This window comes from Aspergillus caelatus, assembly GCF_009193585.1.
Source record: "Aspergillus caelatus strain CBS 763.97 unplaced genomic scaffold BDV27scaffold_155, whole genome shotgun sequence".
NCBI classification, from domain to species: Eukaryota; Fungi; Ascomycota; class Eurotiomycetes; order Eurotiales; family Aspergillaceae; genus Aspergillus; species Aspergillus caelatus.
Window position 1 is genome coordinate 26,937 of NW_022475418.1, and position 21,541 is coordinate 48,477.

Genomic DNA, 21,541 nt, shown 5'->3' on the forward strand with positions numbered 1-21,541 from the left:
GGTATCTTTTCATGATCTATTGTAGTAGTTCTATATAAATAGTGTAAGGGATCTATCATAATGTACAGGCATCCTTACTGTACAACTTCCAGCATCTCTTCTACTCTGCCGAATTTAGAACGGAGTTTACCGATTTGCTGGCCCCGCTCGCGTTCGGCAGCATCAATACGCTGCCAGTCCTCCCATGTTGTTGCCCGCAAGCCACGCTTCTCGGCCTCGGGGCGTACTCCCTCCCAACCAAGACCGGTGCTGTGACCGGGGCCATTCAAAAGAGACGCCTTGCCTCGGTGGCTGCTCAAATCAGCAGCCACCACATCTGCCGTCGTAAATGCATCCGTCATGGTCGTCGCGATAACGCCAGTGGGTCCACGCTTGACCCAGCCAGCACAGTATAGACCCGGTAGGTGTGAGATAACTGACCCATCGGGGAGCTGTTCGTTATCACCCGTATTTGTGGGGCTTGTGACTCTGCCGAACCCGTCGTTGGGGATGACACCGCGCTTCGTGTCAAATTGAATCCCCAGGTCTTCTAGTCCAGACAAAGGCAGAGATTTGTATCCAACACTTCGGAAGAATGTATTAGCGGGGATGTTGACCTGCGCTCGCTGGCCGTTGGAAAGATACTTGGGCGACACTTTGGCGCTAGTGATATATGGATCCGTCGGGTCTAACTCGTTGCGGGAGAATTTGACGTGTGACAGGCGGTACGGGTGGATTGGGGACCAGTTGAGGCACTCTGGCGAGAGAAGGAAATCTAGAGACCAGGATTTGGTGGATGTTGCTGGATCATTACTGGATCCCTTTGCGAGGAGCTGGATGAGCCGTTTCTGGGCTCTAGGGAGGGCATTCATGACATCGTCTGGTGGCAATAATTCCTTACGAACAGGATCGAACGACACACCCGGTAACTGGAGCAGCTCACGAAGCTCCTTTATTGTAAATGCAGCCTACATATTGTCAGTATAAATTTGCTAAGCTAAATAATGTATCTGAATTCATCCAACATACCTGCATTGGCCCTCGACGGCCGACTACGTGAACTCGCTTGATCTTGCTCTTGGCCAATGCCTCCACAGCATAATCTGTTATGTCAGTCTTGCGCAGAGTATCCACATCTGAAAGTAAGATTCTTGCTACATCTAGCGCAACGTTGCCCTGGCCGATAATCACTGCGTTTTCACCGGCTGTCAGGTCTGGTGCTAGGTCGCGGTGCTCGGGAAGACCGTTATACCACCCCACAAATTCGCGAGCTGAGTATACATTCCGACAAGCTTTCTCTCCGGGAATACCCAACTCCTTGTCCCTTGGAGCTCCGTATGCGAATAAGATAGCGTCATAATGTGGCTTAAGCGCCTGGAGAGGGAGATTCTCGCCAAGTTCAATATTGCCGATGAAATTGAAACGGGGAGATGCGGCAACTTCGGTGAATTTCTCCTCACAATTCTGGGTGTCGGTCAGATTAATCTATCTACACAGCAAGATAGATGGGGCACAATAAACGTGAGCAATTAGCCACGACGTACCTTCACTTCCGGATGGTCTGGCGCTACCCCATACCGCACCAGCCCAAAGGGCACGGGCAGTTTTTCGTACATATCTACCACAGCATCATCTACTTTCGCGAGCAGTCTATAGGCTGCATAGAAACCGGCCGGACCCGACCCCACAACAGCGACGCGAAAAGGTTGATTAGTCTGAACGGACTGACTGTTATGACGTCGTTGCCATACTGGTTGCGGCAAAAGACGATGCGGCGAGCGGCGAAGTGGAGAGCGGCTGATCTGCGCCGTGCATTGCGAGCAGATGTAAGGCACACGCTGGAGGTTCATTGTGCCTGAGACGGATACGTGGTGGAGTTCGCAATTAATTGATCCATCTGATTGACTTTCGCCGAGATCGATCAATGGCCATGACGGTAGTGCACGTGATCCTTATCGGGGCGGTTGCCGCGCCGACTATCGCGATGTTGACGATCCGGAGTAGATAGAGAAGGGCTTTTGCACGGGTCAGCTAGCAGGAGCTTCTCGGACACTTTCCTCCTCTGACATTCCATCGTTCCATGGTTCCGTACATTGTTCCTACATACTTCATCTCCCCCAGCATTCTTTTTTGTTAAGGTTATTGCGTCTACAGCCACTCATCTCCCCGCTCTTTCGCGTGGGTGGATGTATTGATAAAGACAAAGTCAAAAGATTCTTCCATCGCGACAATGGGAGAGTCGCCTCCATTCCTTTATGGCACCCCTTCAGCGTACAGCTTTAGTGGGCCGACGGACCGTCCTTTCAACCCAAAGGCTGCGACACAGGCGAGCTGGACTCGGCCACCGTCAAGGCCCAAACCAAAAGGGCCCCTGGTGAATTTTAATCGGCATCCGGACTCAGTAAGTGTCTACGATATTCGTGTGTAAGACCTAGATACTGACGATATGGTACCCTGAAGTATTGTAACATTCCCGGTGGCAAGTCCAAATGGACCCCGATGCACCCAAACACTAAGAACAGGGTGATATACGGGCGGAAGGTACAGCTTGGGCTGCGCATTCTCCAGTTGATTGGAGCTCTTGGGTCTCTTTTCTGTGCCATTGTTATCAAAAATGCTGCTGCTGCCCTTATATGGATTGTCCGCGTCGGAGTAAGTACAGACCGAGTTTTATCTGGTTGAACGTTGCCCTAACATTTCATTAGCCGGCTGTGGCAATTCTACACACTCTTTATGGTATCTATCACCTCTGTCGCTCAATTACAAGACCCGCTGGAACTCAAGCCAGTTATATGTTATTTTGCGGAACCTTTGACCTCGGCCTGGTCCCTTTTTACGTGTTTGCGGCATATTTAGGCTTCAACCAATACACTGACAATGCATACCATTGGAGTACTTTGCTTAGTTCGGACTTTGAGGTCTCAACCAAAATTGCACAGGCCACGTTTTTGCTGAGTGTCATAAATGGCGGATTGCATGCGATCTCTTTGGGAATTTCGGTCTTTCTGGGTCTCATTTTCCGCAAAATTACCCGTCTGCCCCCAGACCTGAACCCATTGGAAGATAACCTGACAGCTCGTCCTCACAAACGAAACAAGTCCGAGGTTACCAAGAAGCATACTAGCAGCTCTACTTTGGATTCCACCATGTCGGGCGAGACGCTCATCGGCGCACCTCGTACTATGTCGTTCATGCACACGCGGGCCAAATCATCCGAGGGCGGTTCTAGTACCTCACCGTTAGACGCGAGGGAGAATAGACTATCCCAGATGACCATGGCTTATGATCATGACGAACTTCCTGTGCCGCTAATGCCTTTTGGCCAACAAGCGGACACTGCGGAGCACATGATGTACCAGCCTCCGGACCAGGACGCAGACATTCTCACGAGGCCTACAACCAGAATTTCCTACGCTTCACCAGTACGAGAGCGATCTCCGGATGTCCCCAGCCGATCTCAGTGTGCGAGCCCAGCTTCAGAAAATTGGATTGCGTTCCCGTCTCGATCCGCTTCACCCGTGGAAGAAAGCCAAAAAGAAAATCTCCTCCACCGCGACCCCTCCTCTGTGTACAGTAGAACTACCAATACGCCAGCTTCTGGGAATAGTGGACCCTTGGATTGGTTCAACAATCAGCGCATTGGATGGGACCTTGAAGAGACAATCCGAGAAGATGTACGGGGCGAATATGAATCTATTCCCATACAGGAATATTATGGAAACGATGATGGGAATCACTATCTTCCACAGCGAGATAGATTCTACGATAACGCCGAAGAGGATATTGGGGACCATCCCATTCATATTTTCGAGGACCATGACGAGGTTAGGGAGTCTTCCGAGTCACTACGCGTCAATCCTTTAGCGCTGAACCCACCCACCCCGCAGCCTACCTTTGATGAAACGCCTGATGATGCAACACAGAATGGCCGTATGGCGCTTGTGGATATCCCTAATCTCTCCCCTAACCCAACAGCTTCGCCACCCCCTGTTGACAGCCCGGAGAAGAACGGTCGGTTTTACGGTGAACTTGAAAGCAAGACTGGACTCAGCATTCCCCGGAACGTCAGCAATCACGATGAGGACTCGCGTGGCTTAGGGCGGAAGAAGAGCAAACTTATGAAACGCAGAAGTCAGAAGATGAACACTTACGGCGCTCTTAAGCAGCACGACGATGCGATCAATGTCAATGAAGACGGACTTGTAGTTCCGCCTCACAGCCCTATGACAGTCGAAAGCGATCGTAAGGGCCGTGTTGTCAGCAACTCTGGAGCTGATTTCGGTCCTAATGTGAGCGGTGGATCAGCTCTATCATATGGTAACTACATTGCGGGGCTGGGAGTTGGAAGAAGACGAGATGTCAGTGGTAAGGTTGCGGAGGAAGGTCGGGGCGGCATAAGCAAGGCTACAGACGAGAAAACAACCATCCGGGCTGCTGGATGGGCACGTTTTGCTGGACTGTAGTGCTTTATTTTACGCGATGAGGCGCAAAGCAGATGTTTTTTCGGTCATGGGATTAATGTGATCTGGTAATGTGTTTGGCATGATGGAATTTCTTTACGATGTTTGATGGATGTTTATGCTATGATACTCCCTTGATTCATGTATGTAGTAACGTAAATATTGCACGAATTCAGAAGAATAAATATGCACTCGCCTACGTGATCAGGTCAACAGGACTCGCAGTCCAAGAGTCTTCTGCCTCATTTTCCTGGATAAATTTTAATTCTTGCAAGCAAACCCCGACTCCTGTATAATATCCCCGTTGTATCTTCAAGATGATTCCACTCGAAATCATGTTTGGCATGATATATTCCAGCGCGGCCTCTTCTTCAACAACGAGGTTGGCCCGTTCACCGGAACCCTAAGGCAGGAGGGACATGCCTCCAACCATTGTTGTTATGCTTAGCAATAGCATCGTATATCTCATGTTCCAACCTTAAGCTAGCTTGCTTATGCTCTGGGAACTGATGTTCGCAAAACTTGCCCAGCAGCAAACTGTACGTATCGTCTTTCGATGAATTGTCATCAGTAGTCACCCTAACTTCCCCACGCTTCGTAATCCGTAGGCAATTCTCTAGGAACCAAAAACACTCGGGTGAGTTGAGTCTTATCTTCCCCTTCCATTCTGTCCAGGGCGAATTCTCTGTCTTAGCCTCAACATACCATTTCACTGTCCTCCTTTTCATGTGTGGGTTCTTCCTGTAGAACGTATCAAGTCTTGCTTGAATACCATCAACCAACTTTTGGTCGGCTTCCTCTTTATTTGGTGGCTCGTCCGGGTAAGCCTCGCCGATCTGAATGGAATAGATTCCAGGGCTGTGGTCTGTAGGTTCCTTTGTACGCTTCCCTTCTCCCTCTATGGCACGCCGTAGGCATTCCACCAGAAAACAACGATAGATTTCTGTATCGTCAAGCACTTTGCTGACCCACTTATATCGGACTGAAGCTTTTAGCTTGATGTACCACATTACTTGTGTAGGCTTGCTGGTCTCGTGCTCCTGTGGTGTATCCATGTTGTATATGGTTACTCCCAAGTGGTGGTCGGTGTCCATACCAGTCAACCGTAATAGTTTAGGAAATGTTATCCGTATAGAGATCATAAGCATGCATGAACAACAAAAATTGATAATCTATAGTAGTAAGCTTCGGAGCTTGAGTCGGCTTTATATTCTATAAAAAAAACTTAGCCCTTGTCTACAGAAGCCATCCTCGACAATGAACCACAAGACAATGATTTTCTTTATCGCGTAGAATAATATACGGTGATCTACAAACAAAAGGACCTCGCACAAGCCTACGTCTTTGTAACTGCCTAAATCCCTTCTCAATACACTATCCCTAACCATATCCAGCTACAGCTACACCGCCATGTTTAGCTGAAACACGGCACTGACAAACTTCGGCTTCTCATCCAGTAGGTACTTGCCCAGATTAAGAGACGGTATGTGCTTTTGTCACTATTATCCCTATGTATGATCGTGACGGCATCACGGTTTGTAAAGTCAGTATTATCCACGCTTACGAATTATGAACTTCGTTCCAGGGAATGCTTTGCTAGAACAGATGGCGTGCTAGGGGGCGTGTGTCTTGCAAGTTTATATCGATTTCGTCGGAGGTGCTGTCTTGGACTTGGACGAAGTGTTCAATTGGTAAATTCACGTTTTGTTGAATGCAGTGTGGGAGGTCTTTTGGATGTGGGCTTCATCTTTGTTTTGGGGTTTTGGTTTTCATGCAGAGATTGATTATGGGTAAAGAACAAGGTATTACGTTATGACAGTGAATTGTCAGGCTTTACTGTTACGTGGGATTGTAGCGGTTCCTATGAGAAGACCCTCTTAACAGGTCGGACTGGCCCTAAAGAAGACGGAAGATGGAAGTAAAACCGGTGACAAGAAGACTAAGACATGAGTCAGTCTTCCTTTCTCGCAGCGAATAGACATATTTGGTTTTATGGCTCTAGTTACTTAATTTCCAATGAAGAGTTACTGGATTAGTAGGTGTCCGTTACAGTACATATAACTATGTCTTCATTTAGAAAAATTTGTAGATAAAGGGGATTTACGTGGAGAAATACCGCGGATACTATGCGGGGTCTGACTTTGAGTGTAAGTCGCCTGTTGGGTGTGCTACGAAGGGCGGATATGTTGATGTGATCTTGGATTAAAGGGTGTCTTTATACTTCTTTAAAGCGTCTAAGGCTACTGTTTTCTAAAAGAAGATATCTTCACATCGGTAGTTTCCTTCAGGGATCAGAGCTTATTAAACTATACAGAGAGGCTTGAATGGTTTGCTCAGGTCAATGCTTTTCTTTACAACTTCATGTCTTAAGCCTTCAAGATGGTACTGAAAGATAAAAGAAATGGTACCTATCTTCGTAGAACTATTCATGGCGCCAGTAGTGAACACGTATTCTATCAATTGAGGTCGATGATATACGGAGATGAAAGATGGTCAAAAACAAGTATAAAGAACTCTTGTTAGTTGGAGCCAAAGCTTTTCATTTTATTTTTACATTCTTATGTAACATTTAGTATAGTGTACACCATGTAGTCTCAGACAATACTTTGCTTTGGGTGTCTATTGTTAACCTTAAACGTCGTTATCTTTTGACATCATGGATGACTCTGCAAGGGAGTTTTATCAAGCAATTATGGCAGGACGTTCGAGTCAGGGTAAACTTCCATACTTAACAGCGACAATACAGAAGTGGTCCTAACAATATAAGAATATCGAAAAGTCATTGAAAATGTATGTTGGGCCGCCAAAATTGCAGGCACGCGGAGTTTCTCTGTATGAATGGATTTTCACTTTGACAGAGTGACTACCCTGTAATGTTCCCGCAATTAATATATCAGAAGCCTTAAGAACGCAGTTTGCGCGTTTGGCCGTGTTGCCTCTCAGCCCCGACAAGCAGTAGATTCTTCCATGCAGCCCTATAGATTTGCTGGCTCTTATCCTTACTACCTTTTGCAGGTTTAGCCTGCGTACAGTATGTGAGTTCGTCGCAAACGCTGGGACATCTTACCTTCATTCATGTTGGGATCAGTCGAAACCTGAGTCCTTTAATATCTGTTGCTACCAATGCTGACCAAACTACAAACAATTAAATATTCTTATAGAAGTGCATGCGAGAAAGTGAACCCATATAAAGACATTGCTTCAGAGAAGAACAAAGACATATCCCTTACATTATTACCTACAATATCACCCCAGGACAAAGGTTCGTCTCAAGGATAACATGGAAGGAAACTAATTCAAACAAGTTTACCGGCTGCTGTTGACCCAGTCGCATACTTCTTTATCAAACCAATCGTCGGATGTATCGCTCACGCTTTGATGTGATACGAAAGTATGTCTGTCCTCAATTTGAGGCCTACCAAGAATATGAAGTTCTGCCCGTGGCTTCCTTTTGGTATCAGGCGTTGATTCTCCGCGAAACAGACCTTCAAGGTACTTCAACATCTCTACTCTTGCCGCTTCTTGCGTTGGCTTCTTGATACCGGGAATTTTCTTCGAAAATATATAACTAGGGGCTGTGTACTTTTCATTTCTGTACTTTTCTATAACAGTCACATTAAGGATTCCTTGCTTGATATACTGTATGACTTTGCTTGCGTTTCTCTGCGTCTTCTCAAGGTCTTCGCGGTCGCGCTGCGTATCGTAATCAATGATTCTCTTCCCACAACGTAGGAAGTTGACCTCAGCATAGTATTTCTTTTCTAGGAAGTCCCAAGAATTCATTTTGGCTGAGTGTGTATGAAGCGCTTTCTGAATTTTGTTCAGAGTAGTCCTCTTAGGTAGTAAATAGTAGAAGTGTAGGAAAGTTATAATAACTGTTCAGAAGACTGGAGAACCTCATTCTTTATTAAGTATTTGAAGATAGCTATCAATGCGGTAAATTCCATTTACTATATTCATATATTGTATTAAGATACAAAGCTGTCTCAACTTTTCACTTAAACGTCGAAATAACTGCAGAGGATCTTCGGAATAAGCCTATGCAGATAGATATAGAGGAACTTTATCCGAGGCATAGGTTCTCTGGTATTTGACATAGAACTGTTATAATAGTTTTATAAGAAAAAGAAAAATGTGAAAATAATATCCTAGAAGATCAAGGTGATTGATATTACATAGAATAAAGAGATTTTCTCATGATTTCAAAAACAAAACAACAGAAGAGAAGAGACAAATACAAGGCAAGATACCACTCTCAGCCCCCCATTTCTCGCCAAAATGCCAGCATATTCCACGATTCCACACAAGACGACTGCTTCTTCTCATCACCAGGGATTATACGGCTCTTCCGGCAGGTCATTTTCGTCTAATGGCGGAATCCAAGGTGTTGGGGGGAGTGCAGGGGTATCCTCGCGAGACGAACGTCCTCGGTCAGACCTGGATTCTATGCCGAATGCTTCAAGCGCAGCTATAGAACGACGGGTATGTAATGCTGCGAGTTCTTCTAGAGTTGATCCTTCTTTCCACATAGTATCAAGCTTATGTATCATAGCTTTTGTCGCATCGTCTTTGGTCGGCTCTTGACCCGAGTATTCAATAGGCGCGGTGAGAACATTTTTGACGAAAACATTGTCACATTTCTCGATTTTCACTTGCAGCCTCCCATGCTTAACCATCTCTCTAGCCTTGGCTCCAAATCTCGACGATTTTCTAAGGTTTTTGGCATCAGTAATCGGATCGTATCTATTATGTTCTGGCTCGTTTTCGTTGACTGGAAGGATACTAATCTCGGCCCAGTACTTTGTTTTACCAATGCTCTGAAGGCGGTCCATTGGCTGCGATATTTTGAGCGGATCTCCTTGTGGTAGATCTCAAATGTATTTGGGAGGTGAGTAGAAAAGTATGGTAGGACTAGCAAGAGCGAATATTTGGGAATGAGAAAGCAGGGTGTTGACTTGTTATCGTAGACCTTCGAAGTACTGGACGAGGTTATATACTCCAAAAGCAGACTCTTGAGTCTTGAGGCCAATTTGTAAGAGGAATAACTTCTTCCAAGGTATCTCAAATAGTCAATGAGACTCAAAATAATCGTTCTGACTTTCTCTTTAATTGTCTAAACCAGTCCTGAAGATATTTCGAGGCAAGTCCACTCAAGGATAAGATATTTCTGCTTAAAAAGGCTCACATAGAAGGACGTGGCTTTGGTTGCTTGGTTTTGAGTTGAATCCTAGGAATCGCTTGTGGGACTAATCTGAGACGTACGTTGGCTTTATATCTCATTGATATCGCTATTATCCGTCTTGTTTTGCATATGCAGATGGTGGTCTCCTGGTAATTTCTAGGGGAATGGCATTTTTCATGAAGTTACAGGACAAAAATTAACAATTAGAACGGAGTAATCCTTGGGGTAGAACCTACAATGCAGGTAACAAGCGCATCGATCAAATCCGTAAGGTAAGTACCGTCTTGAGATGCTCTAGTTGCCAGTAGATGACTTGCAAGTGGTTCTGCCATATTACTATAGGCTGTAATCTTAAAAATACTCTGCAGTCGGATGGATTAAGAGCTTACAGAGGTCACAGAACCTAGATGCAACTGCTTCAAATGCTAGATACAGTGTAGGACACCACTAGATATCCCTAACAACGCTGGTAGTAGAAGGAATACACAGGTTACATGACTTATAATATGCAGTGTATGAGTTCTATTTCTATCTTTTTGTCTTCTTGTCTCTATTCTTTGGGGTTGCAGATGCTATGTGGTCTTCAGAATGGACAGTGCCTTCGCGTCGGAAGTTAGTCAGGGCTCATTATATGTTAATCTTGAATGCTACAAGATCTGTAACACAGCTGACCTGGGGCAGAGCAAATACTAGGCTGTCAGCAGGTGATCCGATACTGTGATAGGGTACAGAGAGACTGTCTGTAGGACTTTCGGGTTAATTGTCGGTACAGGGCATCACCCTTGTAAAATCTCAGGGGCACAGCCTTTCTTCAGTCCGAGGAATATTTAAGACATAACCAACGAATGAATTCAATCACTAGCGTACCCATAGGCCTACGCACCTCATCTATAGTTAGAATGGAATGTCTTTGGCCTTTACATCCATAAAAGATCAGGAGAGTAGACTCTATCCCTAGAACGGGATAAAATCCTTCTGCGTGAATAAAACACATAATGGATGATGCAAGAGGCACCAGTAGAAGCTCTGCCACGAGATCATCCTCGGAGATATGGAGGAGTCCGAAGGTGGGTGATACAGGCTCGTTGTCAATGAGAGACTCCCAGATGCGGCGGGTGAGTTGAATGATGCTAGACGAATATGATTTATATCGTCTGAAAGAGTGCCCCACAAAGAACGACAACATTGAGCTTTTTGATCATAAAATACCCTTCAGCTCATACATCTCACTCTCGTCCGTACGGTTCAGCGAATCAACCAATTGGAAAACAATGGAACTCAGCCTCTCCTTCGCTTCCTCCACACTGGGCTCCAAACCTTTCTCATATTTGCCCTTTTTCACACAGAAGTAGTTGACTCTATAGTTCTTGTTCTTCTCATAAACTGTGACCCTTCCTTCTTTCGTCATCGGCCCGTTCTAGAGGTCCCGAGGGGTTCGCTTCATGCGTACCAGACCCTACGTATACACTGGGAGACATCTTCAATTACCGAGTACTCAAGTTTGGGTTTCACGGCTCGATCAGAAAATTAACTGGAGACATTCCTGCATTCCAACTATCTCATGGAATCTACGTTCGGGGCTGGTTCCATCCCGTCCTCTGTGAATATATCGTCCACGGGGAAAGCCATCTTCATGGAAGTTGCCTACACGGTATCTGACCTTGGGGGAAGGGTAACTAACCCAGTTTTCGAAGAACGCCCATGTAACCGGCAAGCAACAATGGTAAGCCCACGACGATTACATGGAAAACGTCGGCATGGACGGTTGGTCCAGCTTTGTATTGGCGTTTATCTAATGCACCTTGTATAGCTTGGAACTTGGAAGATCTGGGAAAGGTCTATTGTGTTCCTTGCTTCTGCCTTTGGGTGGTGAACGGTAGGTGGTTTCCAGAAGGCCAATCCTTTGGGATTAGAGTTGGCCATGATTCTGTATACACTAGCCCGGGACAGAATGGATTTATTCTGTTTGGATGCGGTACTCTATGTAAATATGCAATATTATAGTGATCTTATAACAACAGTAGATGGTGGAAAGATAACTTTGCCCAAGATGAAGCATATTTTGATGCTTGGCGATCTATAACGTACGCAACTGGGAATCTCTGCTCTGCTCCTTAGCACTCACTTTAGAAATCACTTTGTCCAAACGCACATGCCAACACTATTTGCTCAGAATCCTCAGTTCTTATTCCCTTTCCGCATCATGAGTTAAATGGAGATCCTGGCGCCCCTGCTCATGGTGACGCAAGGGTAGACGCTCATGAGTTCTCTCTTCGACCTGCTTCTGCAGACGAGTTTCCTCATCTTTCAGCTCGCCGGTCTCCAACTTCTGCTGTGCGGAGTCACTGCCTTGAACACCTGCCCGGCGCTCATTTCGGATCCGTTCCTGTTCTTGTCTCTGGTCCTTCGCGGCCAGTGCAGCCTCCTCGCGTTCCACTTCACGAACATCAATGCTCTCCAGTCCGATCCTGCCGAGGATATGTCCGACCAGGAATTGGTACCGCAAGTGACCACTGATGATGTCGCTGGCGTCCAAGTTCTCAACACCGGCTACGCCTTGGACGGGTTGTAGTCCCGCAACACCCAGTTGAAGACTGCTGGTACGATACAATAGAGCAAGCACAGCATCGTTCTCTGAGTAAACATTGACCAGTCGTCCGCTGACTACGCTTCGCATACGGCGCCAGTGTTGGGCGTTAGAAGGAGTCGCTGAGCCCATTAAAATTGCAGAGTCCACGAGACCGTATGCACCGCGCTTGGCCAAGCTCTGGAGGCAGGAAAAGATCACCCGCGAGCCTAAGGAGTAACCTATAAGAGTGACTGATCTCTCGCCCTGCACCTTGTTGATCAAGGCATCGGCAAGAACCTCCCCGGCCTTGTCAGCTCGAACTTTCGCAATGCTGAAAGGGTTGTCGGCTACACGAGCAACCTTGAGCAGGCCTAGAGGCAGAACCACGGCGCTCAAGAGGGATGCAAAGAACGTCTTCTTCAGGACTTGTTCACCGGCAGCCCATGCAGCGCTTGTTACCAGGAGATCCATTGCATTTCCGAGGTTCATTAACGGCTCTGTTTCCCAGCGGAGGCCAAAGACCTCGGAATCCGCGCCAATGACACGCCATGGAACGATAAAATTGTCTTCTTCTGTAACCCAACCCGTGATACCGATGGTAACTCGTAGTCTGTGATCCTGCTTAGCGGCTTCTTTTTCATCCTGGTGTCTCTGCCGAGAACCACGGACGGGCAGAAATGCGAAATCCTCCACTTCACGGGCATATTTATCCACCATGCGCCCGGTCATTCGGCCTCCATAAGCGCCGAATAAGCCACCAACAATGACACCACTGCCTGCAAGAGCACCCAGGTACCCTGCAGCTGCCGTAGCACCAAGTCCAATGCCCCCCAGGACAGTTCCCAGTCCAGCTGCAACTAGGGGCGCGGCAAGTCCACCAGTGATGCCAATAAGCGCTGCTCCGGCGACTGAAGCTATACCAACCTTCCACTTCCTCGAAGAGTCGCTTTTCTTGCCATGATTTTGTGCTTCCGCGTTTTTTGATAACTCAATGGCAGTGTCAAGTAATACACGTGCAACTTTGACCTCATCACCATTGAGGATCTTAACATCCAGGTGTAGACTAGATGCGACGTACAGCATCAGTACTCTTGAGCGAGCATTGTAATGCTCCAGGCTGAGCAACAATAGAAGCAGTGAATGGAGAATCAAGAGTCTTTTGGCCTCTGGAAGCTGAAGGAGAGGAGTTCCCATCGGAGGGTAAACCTCACACAGCTTTTCCAATGAGTCCTGGTCTTCAGGAACTACTGGAGATTGTTGTTGAGAAGCCTGCAAGCTAGTACTGGCGCGCTGTTCATCATCATCATCATCATCATCGCTTTTGTTAACAACTTCACCAATCCGAAGGATAACCGAGTCCCTCCAGTCATCGAAGCTTGTGAGCGATGTGGCCTCGGCTTTCAGGTCCTGCGCAGTAGGTTTAAAGTCGGATCGGTCGGTTGGATTCCCTTGCTGATCATGTGACATTGAAGACGAATCGTTTTCTTTGTGGTCAGGAGAGGGCTGATGACTATGTGACGGTGAATCATGAAAATTCTGCTCAATTGTAGCTCTCATTTGTTCCAGAATCGCAGCAACCAGCATTGTCAGGTCTGCCCGTTGGGACCGGTTCAATATAGTTGTTAGGTCTTGGTTACCGTCATTCTTCGGAGCCGCAGGGGCGGTCGACCCGAATTTGCTGGCATGTTTCTCTTTCAAATTCTTCCACATTGATAAAAGATGGACAATGGAGCCGGTTAAAAATTAGCTATGGCTAGATGTTGGACAAACCAGCCACAGAGGGTTTTGCGACAGGTTGTTCGAGTTGACAAAGAATGTAACGTTGACGCCTTCAGGACGATGAAGTCACTGGACTGCTGACTCAGCTGCCCAGAGTAGCACTGTCATTCACCTTCACTGACAGATACCTCGCTCACCAGCACTCCCAAGGATGAATAGAGAGATCCGCGGTTCATCGTCAACTGGAGGATCTTTTAGTTACCTGTTTCCACGACGAAGAATTTACCCTTCGTCTTGGAAGCATAGCCAAGGGCATTTCCGTCCCAAGCATCTCCATCCGGGCGATCATTTCTCTCGGACTCAACGCGTTGGATCCTCTTGTTGCGGCCGACCACTCGTTCTTTGGCTAGAGCGTCCTTCAATTGATCCAGTCCAACTGTATTCTCTTTCAATGCCTCTGGGCTTTCGTCCCGGATGCTCTGCAGCGGCTCGACACCCGTCACGTCGGCACGCTGTATCTCTTTCACGAAATGGATCTGAGACTCAAGGGTCTCAAGCATCTTAGCTTCCTCCTTTTTGGTAGATGGCAGCGGAAGGGCTGAGAGGCGGAGTAGGTGGTGGAGTTGCGCCGGCGTAACTGACGGCAACGATTGTTTCGCGGTCTGGTCGGGAAGGAGAGAGCGGACAGACCAGGATGGCTTAGCAAGTAGCGCATCGAGGTCTACCTGCTCGGACTTAGAGCTGTAGAGACGAGTTCCGCAGATATCAGCCAGGTTGGAAAGTCGCGAAGTCCGAGGTCTGATCCGTCTGGACAATTGAGAAGCCGTGGAGCGTAGACAAAACATTGTACCTCGATTTTCGTGTAATCAGAAACCCGAAGCTAAACTAATAAATTGTTGCTGTGAACGTTCTCAATGAATAGATATTGGAAGAGCTAACCCAGTCGAGGTTAGGGGCAAAAGGTCACGAAAAATAGACATTAGTGCAGATAAAATGTATTGAAATGAAGCAATATATTGAACAGCAAAACCCGCCCACCGCCTACGTGAGCGGGCGGCAGATCATCTCCTCGTCCAACTTTCCGATTCCCCTCAGCCTAACTATATAATTCCATCTATCAACGTCACAGCCCCTCCTGATAAATTTTGGCCTCTAGTGCCGGAAACTGACCTCCACTGCATTCCTCTTATTTTGTTGCTGGGGCCGACAGCTTATCCAACATGGCTCAAGACCCTCGTGTTTTGCTCCAGAAAGTAAGTTCAAAACCGAAACCGTTACCTACCCCGGAATGACGATCACTGATGTCCCATGGTCACATACAGGCAGACAAAGCGCTGCAGGGCGCCAGCAGTGGTTTCAGCTTCTTTGGTGGACGGACAGAGAAATACGAAAACGCAGCAGACTTGTACACGCAAGCTGGAAATGCATTCCGAGTTCAGAAGCAGAGTACGTCCCTCCCCCGCACTGCTTAATGTTCGGTGCTATGACGTGCAGGATATTGACCCGCGCCTTTGTGGGAATATAGATAAGGAAGCCGGTTTAGCATTCGAAAAGGCTGCCTCTATCCAAACACAGAACCTGAATGAGCCTGATGACGCTGCCAATTCGTTGCAAGAGGCCTTCAAGGTCTACCGCAAGTCGGACCCTGAAGATGCCACCCGTGTTCTCTCAAGCGCTATCCAACACTATGTACTAAAAGGCAACTTCCGTCGTGCTGCCACTCAGCAGCAGTATTTGGCAGAGGTCTATGAGGTGGAACTAGGTGATCAGAAGAAGGCTCTAGAAGCCTACGAGAAAGCTGCTGAGTGGTTCGACAGTGATAACGCTGAAGCGTATGTCGTTATTCCCCCATTCTTCCACAATGCTACCTACTAATTTTCCCGGTCGATTAGCCTTGCAAATAAGCACTATCTCAAAGCTGCTGATTTGGCCGCCCTGGAAGGCGACTATTACAAAGCTATCGAACACTACGAGAGAATCGGTCGTTCGTCCATTTCTAATAACCTGATGAAGTGGTCCGTTAAAGATTACTTCCTCAAGGCTGGCATCTGCCATTTGGCCACTAATGTACGCGTCCCAATCATTCCCTTGAGATGCGCAATATATACTAACCATGTTTAGGATCTGGTTGCCACCAACCGCGCCCTTGAGAACTACCGTGATATTGATAACACTTTCGCCTCAACAAGAGAGCACCAATTGCTTATTGACCTCGTTCAGACTATTGAACAAGGTGACCAGGAGGCCTTCGCCGACAAGCTCTACCAGTTCGATCAGCTGAGCAAGTTGGACAAATGGAAGACAACCCTGCTCCTCCGTATCAAGAACAATATCGAGGAGCAAGCAGAGGATTTCTCTTAGATAGCTATATCCGTATCTCTTTTTGCTTCTTCGTTTCACACATACCTCCCCACATAAATTCAGAAGTAGCGCTCCTCGCCACTTGTTTGGATGTTCTTTACTATCATGATCATTACCTCAGTTTTACGGTGCGCTACGTGTCTTGGTTTTTGGGCTTGCTCGTAAATATACATATTTCAGCTATTTCGGATAGGGTGTTACTGAGCCACTAATTCATTCAATTACCCATACGAGGAAACCGGATATCAGAAAAAGAACGATCGTAACTCATTAAAGCTTGACCTGATCTAGTTATTGAAATCTATAAGAAATCCTAATGCTTTTGAAACACCCCTATCTTTCAAGAGGTGAGAATCGTCAATTCATGCAACCGACTTTGTGGTATCATATCATCTTTCCCTTTGAAACCGCCCATATCAATTCCTAAATCCCAGCGGCAAAAATACAAGAAACCCTTATGCAGTAACCTCTTCCATAGTGCGAGCTTTCCGAGGGAAGACCCGCTTATACAAGCTGATACCGATCGAATCTTGAGGGTTGATCTTGGCATCGAAGGTGGCCTTGAAGTAACCGTGGGTACCCAGACTCTCCTTGATGAAACCGCTGCGGCCTCTCCTGGTCCACAGCTGGAGAGCCTTGAACCAGTTGATATCCTCCGGGTTGAAGAACATGTAGCGTACCGTGACCACCCTCTTGTGGATCTTGTATGGGTGACCGGTGAGAATTGCGCGCTTGGCGACAACGCGGGACGTATCGGGTGCCACGACTGTGCCAGTTGCGATGAGTTCCAATTGTTCGACATCTGGTTGGTCGTCTCCGTCCATGACCTCTGGGTCTTGAACGGACTTGTTCTTAAAAACAAGAACAGGGACGGCGCCCCAGGTAAGGGGTCCAATCCATGTCGCAATGGCACTGCGGCCAGGGTGGAGGAACCGGTCGAATTTGTGTACGTTGTTCGGGGTGTTATCGTTCGAGGAGAAGATAGGGTTGACGACCAGGCGGCGGGGTCCGCATTGAACAATGAGCTCTTCCTTGGACTTCAGTGGCTCTTCGATGTTAGAGGTCAAAGTCATGTTCACGTTAACAACGGTGTTCTTGTGTTCGTGACGGAGGAGAGAAAAGAGGCACAGCGGCTGTGGCTTGTTGCGAAGAGATGTTGACACAGCACGAAGGTGGACATCCACGCGGATACCAGGGTTAACACCACCGACAAGGGCCTCCCTGAGTGTCCTGTTCTTAGAGCCCTTGTAATCAATGATCTTAAGCAGTCGACGCCAGTCTTCTGGTTCATGGGGTCGGTCTTCCCTTGTCTCCCAGGGACTGGTCTTGAAGTTCTTCAGACCTCTGAAACGTGCCAAACGTTCTCTCGCGAGGACATTAGGGTGAAGTTCGATTTCGTCGGGGAATTCTAGATCCTCCTTGGCTTCCTTTCTGCGGCTGGCCCGATATTCCTCCAAGTCTCTTTCCTCGTCTTCGGGTGATGGGTCAACAAACATCTCTGACTGGGGGTACTCGGTAGCTCCGGCTTCCGTCATCGCGTCGTGATTGTCTGGGAAGACACCGTCTTCTGGTGCTCCAGCTGTGTCCATAGCCATCTCCTCATCCTCTCCATCGCTGAGGTCTGATCCAGAATCGGACATATCGTCCAAGAACCATGCAGATTGGTACTCTGATGTACCCTTTGGTAGTTTCTTGGGTTTGGCAGGGATGTGAGAATCGTCGTCTGAGAAGTAATGGTGCTCATCAAGTAGGACACCCCTCCGTTCCTCCTCGGGGATTTCCACGTCATCATCCTCCATTTCGATCTCTTCCGGTGCCACAACAGCCAGATCATCAATGTCTGCAGTTGGGGTATCCAAGACTTGGGAAGATTCGTTCTCGTCAACATTCATAGCATCGTCGCGTTTGCCTCGTGCTTGCGGCAATGGGGCTGCTGTAATTGAGTCGATCTGGAAATCACCCCAGCCGGGGATGTGGACTAAACGGTCCGCTTTCAATCCCCTTCCACGTACAACACCAGTCACGACAACATCATCCACAACTTCTGAGTTGGTCTCGGGCCAGGCGACGTTTTCGATGAGCATCCAGCTACGCTCATCACGCCAGCGGATACCCTTCGGCGTAGCGGTACAGAGAGAACGGATGGCATTGGAGCATTCTTGTCTGGAATCTACAGAGAGAACCTTCTCCACTGATGGGAAGAAATGGTTGATGAATGACTTCAGCGAAGAGGCGACCTGTGGGCGTTTCTTGGGTGGGTTGATCTTATCAAGTCCCTAAGCAGTCTAGTTAGTACCATGAACGCTAAGAAACAGACGAAATCCCATACCTGAGCAACCGCAAGGACATTGGAAATACCCTGGCCCTCGATCGAGCGCAGGATAAGTTCGCCTTGTTCCTGAACCTCAACCTCCGACGAAAGAGCCACGACCACAAAGTCCGCCATACGACACACATCCAACGCATTCATCAAATCATACTTCGCGGGAATATACTGAACACTCTGTCGGAAACGGTCTATGCGCACGCGGGAGATGGTGTCATGGGAGACCTCGCAAGAAACGTCCACGCTCTCGTTCAGGGACCGTATGATAGCGGCAATATCGATGTCGGCCGACAGCGGCACAACAGCCACATGACGGGGAGCACCATTCTGACCAGAGAAGATGCTGGTTGCTTGGGCCTTCTCCTGGTGCTTCACCTGCTGCTTCTGGCGGGCTTGGTTCCTCCGATCAAGCTTCGACATAAGTTGTTGATGAGGGGTCTTGCGCGTGCCCCGCTCGCCTCGTTCAACTTTGCCTGCAAGGCATTAGCAACAGATTCTAGACTATAAAACAAATACAGTAGAAAATACGGTCTCGTCGTACCCTTCGCCTTCTCCTTCAGCGCACCCTTAGACGCATGCTTGGTCTTGAATGGCTTGTGGGAAGTTTTGGTGGTAGAACGGTGATGGTGCTGCATCGTTTGGGTGGGCGCCGAATTGGCACCGCTGGACCCTTTGAAACGGAAGGGGAGAGAGTCCAGTGTGAATTATTTACAGAGAATGTAAAATAAAAAGCGAAACTGAAATATTATAAACCGATACACAGTAAACAGCCCAGCAGGTCCCCAGTGGGCAATGAGATCGCCTGGCGGTCAGTTTGCAGAAAAAAAATCCGCTGTGGTGGACAAGCGAAAGGGAAAAAAAGTCTTGGCATGAATTTTCCTGCGAAAGACCCGCAAAACCTCCGGATCGTTGCTCCAACACCTTTCTTCTTTCCTTTACACTTTTGATTGTTTTGCTCGGCTTTTTCACCTTTTAGCTTTCCTTAATTTACCTATTTTCCTCGCCTTCACTCTTCTGTATCTCACCACAGATGGCGGATAACCCGTCAACCAAGGCCGTCGCGCCGGCCAACAAAAAACGCAAAGAGAATAAAGCACTCATTGAAGCGCAACAAAAATATGGACGAGGAAGGGCAATTCCGGTGCAAACCGTGAGGGATAAGAAACTGCGCGCCAATCTCAGGTCCGTCGAAAACAAGTTCAAACAAGCTGCGCTTAAGGCAAAGGATGCAGAGATCCTCTTGGAGCACGAAGCCGGATTCCTCGAACCCGAAACAGAGCTGGAGCGGACATACAAGGTCCGACAGGATGATATCAAAGAGGGCGTTGGGATTGAGACAGCGAAGAAGGGCTTCGAATTGCGACTGAACGACTTTGGGCCCTACCGCGCAGACTATACGAAAAACGGACGTGACCTACTGTTGGCTGGCCGGAAGGGACATGTTGCGACGATGGACTGGCGTGCAGGACGACTAGGATGCGAGCTCAATCTGGGAGAGACAGTTCGGGATGCTCGGTGGTTGCACAATAACCAGTTCTTCGCCGTGGCCCAAAAGAAATACGTCTACATCTACGACCAAGCTGGAACGGAAATTCATTGTCTCAACAAGCACCTTGAACCGCTCTTCCTCGAGTTTCTTCCATACCACTTCCTTCTCGCCAGTGCTGTGAGTATCAATCCTGTCCGGGTCAGTAAAGCTTGTCTAACGATCATGTTTACTATAGCAAATGAGCGGCCACCTCAAGTACACCGATACTTCCACCGGACAAATGGTCGCCGAACTGCCCACCCGTATGGGCGCTCCAACATCATTAGCTCAGAACCCCTGGAACGCTATCATTCATGTGGGCCATCAGAATGGAACCGTCAGCTTATGGTCTCCCAATTCCCAGACGGCGCTGGTGAAGGCCCTCGTCCACCGAGGCCCGGTTCGTTCCATGGCGATGGATAGATCAGGCCGGTATATGGTTTCAACCGGCCAGGATATGAAGATGAACGTGTGGGATATTCGCATGTACCGCGAAGTGCATTCGTACTCATGCTACCAACCAGGCGCCTCCGTTGCGATCAGTGACCGCGGTTTGACAGCCGTTGGCTGGGGCACCCAGGTCAGCGTATGGCGCGGCCTCTTCGACGCAGCGGCCGCCGACCAAGGCAAGGTCAAGAGTCCGTACATGGCTTGGGGCGGAGATGGCCAACGCATCGAGAACATGCGCTGGTGCCCCTTCGAGGATGTACTTGGCGTCACCCACGACCAGGGCTTCGCCAGTATTATCGTCCCCGGTGCCGGCGAACCCAACTTCGACGCTCTGGAGGCCAACCCTTACGAGAACAAGAGACAGCGCCAGGAGGCCGAAGTGCAGGGTCTGCTCAACAAGCTGCAGCCCGACATGATCTCCCTGGACCCCACCTTCATCGGAAAACTGGACACCATCAGAGACCAGAAGAACCGCGAAGAGCGCGACCTCGACCGCAGACCCGAAGACATCATGGAGAAGCTCAAGAACCGTGGCCGCGGCCGCAACAGCGCCCTGCGCAAGTACCTGCGGAAGAAGGGCCGCAGGAACGTCATCGACGACAAGCGGGTCAAGGCCGAGATGCTGCGCAAAGAGCACCAGGCTCGTGCAAGAGACAAGCTCCGTACCGAACGGGAGGACCTGGGCCCTGCGCTGGCCCGATTCGCCAAGAAGGAGGTCTAGTTCGGTCACTGCTTTCGGTGAATACATGGATATTGCTTTTTTGCTTCTTTCCGTCAGGAGCTTTTCATATACCCGATGCTCTCGTAAGAGCTACAGCTCTTATTGGTTTTGTTCACGAACGAATTAACTCTGCATTTGTGAGGCGTTGGTCAAGGGTGTGGAATATGGGATTTCATTAAAAAAGTTTTCTTTCAAACTTACGCCTTTTCTATGTAGTGAATAGACCACCAGCAATTGTACATTTAT

At 48.2% G+C, this 21,541-nt stretch overlaps 10 protein-coding genes across 10 annotated transcripts; 3 read left to right on the forward strand and 7 right to left on the reverse strand.

Annotated features, from left to right (window-relative positions):
* Nucleotides 1-2: 2 nt before the first annotated feature.
* On the reverse strand, nucleotides 3-2,021 carry BDV27DRAFT_132184 (NADPH-adrenodoxin reductase). Its single transcript, XM_032067816.1, has 3 exons — nucleotides 1,524-2,021; nucleotides 1,009-1,443; nucleotides 3-947 (listed from the first exon to the last, which is right to left on the reverse strand). The coding sequence occupies exons 1-3, from the start codon at nucleotides 1,827-1,829 to the stop codon at nucleotides 75-77; spliced, it is 1,614 nt and encodes a 537-aa protein (XP_031925085.1). The 5' UTR covers nucleotides 1,830-2,021; the 3' UTR covers nucleotides 3-74.
* A 10-nt stretch (nucleotides 2,022-2,031) lies between these two features.
* Nucleotides 2,032-4,612, forward strand: BDV27DRAFT_23124 (uncharacterized protein). Its single transcript, XM_032076077.1, has 3 exons — nucleotides 2,032-2,380; nucleotides 2,440-2,631; nucleotides 2,685-4,612. The coding sequence occupies exons 1-3, from the start codon at nucleotides 2,210-2,212 to the stop codon at nucleotides 4,440-4,442; spliced, it is 2,121 nt and encodes a 706-aa protein (XP_031925086.1). The 5' UTR covers nucleotides 2,032-2,209; the 3' UTR covers nucleotides 4,443-4,612.
* A 219-nt stretch (nucleotides 4,613-4,831) lies between these two features.
* Nucleotides 4,832-5,494, reverse strand: BDV27DRAFT_147353 (uncharacterized protein; the record flags this gene model as incomplete). The annotated part of the gene is made up of 1 exon (XM_032070725.1): nucleotides 4,832-5,494. One exon carries the CDS (start codon nucleotides 5,492-5,494, stop codon nucleotides 4,832-4,834), a length of 663 nt encoding a protein of 220 aa, XP_031925087.1.
* Nucleotides 5,495-7,745: 2,251 nt separating this feature from the next.
* Nucleotides 7,746-8,222, reverse strand: BDV27DRAFT_160167 (uncharacterized protein; the record flags this gene model as incomplete). The annotated part of the gene is made up of 1 exon (XM_032072984.1): nucleotides 7,746-8,222. One exon carries the CDS (start codon nucleotides 8,220-8,222, stop codon nucleotides 7,746-7,748), a length of 477 nt encoding a protein of 158 aa, XP_031925088.1.
* A 542-nt stretch (nucleotides 8,223-8,764) lies between these two features.
* Nucleotides 8,765-9,271, reverse strand: BDV27DRAFT_160168 (uncharacterized protein; the record flags this gene model as incomplete). Its single annotated transcript, XM_032072985.1, has 1 exon — nucleotides 8,765-9,271. One exon carries the CDS (start codon nucleotides 9,269-9,271, stop codon nucleotides 8,765-8,767), a length of 507 nt encoding a protein of 168 aa, XP_031925089.1.
* A 2,385-nt stretch (nucleotides 9,272-11,656) lies between these two features.
* On the reverse strand, nucleotides 11,657-14,009 carry BDV27DRAFT_23132 (DUF726 domain protein). The gene is made up of 2 exons (XM_032076079.1): nucleotides 11,774-14,009; nucleotides 11,657-11,723 (listed from the first exon to the last, which is right to left on the reverse strand). The coding sequence occupies exon 1, from the start codon at nucleotides 13,898-13,900 to the stop codon at nucleotides 11,807-11,809; it is 2,094 nt and encodes a 697-aa protein (XP_031925090.1). The 5' UTR covers nucleotides 13,901-14,009; the 3' UTR covers nucleotides 11,657-11,723; nucleotides 11,774-11,806.
* A 1-nt stretch (nucleotide 14,010) lies between these two features.
* Nucleotides 14,011-14,880, reverse strand: BDV27DRAFT_23131 (uncharacterized protein). Its single transcript, XM_032076078.1, has one exon. It carries the CDS (start codon nucleotides 14,752-14,754, stop codon nucleotides 14,164-14,166), a length of 591 nt encoding a protein of 196 aa, XP_031925091.1. The 5' UTR covers nucleotides 14,755-14,880; the 3' UTR covers nucleotides 14,011-14,163.
* A 150-nt stretch (nucleotides 14,881-15,030) lies between these two features.
* sec17 (alpha-soluble NSF attachment protein SEC17) lies at nucleotides 15,031-16,507 on the forward strand. Its single transcript, XM_032067817.1, has 5 exons — nucleotides 15,031-15,162; nucleotides 15,232-15,355; nucleotides 15,435-15,741; nucleotides 15,802-15,976; nucleotides 16,031-16,507. The coding sequence occupies exons 1-5, from the start codon at nucleotides 15,130-15,132 to the stop codon at nucleotides 16,268-16,270; spliced, it is 879 nt and encodes a 292-aa protein (XP_031925092.1). The 5' UTR covers nucleotides 15,031-15,129; the 3' UTR covers nucleotides 16,271-16,507.
* Nucleotides 16,508-16,521: 14 nt separating this feature from the next.
* On the reverse strand, nucleotides 16,522-19,414 carry BDV27DRAFT_23142 (small subunit rRNA maturation protein TSR1). The gene is made up of 3 exons (XM_032076080.1): nucleotides 19,138-19,414; nucleotides 18,600-19,069; nucleotides 16,522-18,546 (listed from the first exon to the last, which is right to left on the reverse strand). The coding sequence occupies exons 1-3, from the start codon at nucleotides 19,229-19,231 to the stop codon at nucleotides 16,726-16,728; spliced, it is 2,385 nt and encodes a 794-aa protein (XP_031925093.1). The 5' UTR covers nucleotides 19,232-19,414; the 3' UTR covers nucleotides 16,522-16,725.
* A 131-nt stretch (nucleotides 19,415-19,545) lies between these two features.
* BDV27DRAFT_23147 (WDR46/Utp7 family protein) lies at nucleotides 19,546-21,540 on the forward strand. Its single transcript, XM_032076082.1, has 2 exons — nucleotides 19,546-20,262; nucleotides 20,321-21,540. Exons 1-2 carry the CDS (start codon nucleotides 19,627-19,629, stop codon nucleotides 21,293-21,295), a joined length of 1,611 nt encoding a protein of 536 aa, XP_031925094.1. The 5' UTR covers nucleotides 19,546-19,626; the 3' UTR covers nucleotides 21,296-21,540.
* The last annotated feature ends 1 nt before the right edge of the window (nucleotide 21,541 follows it).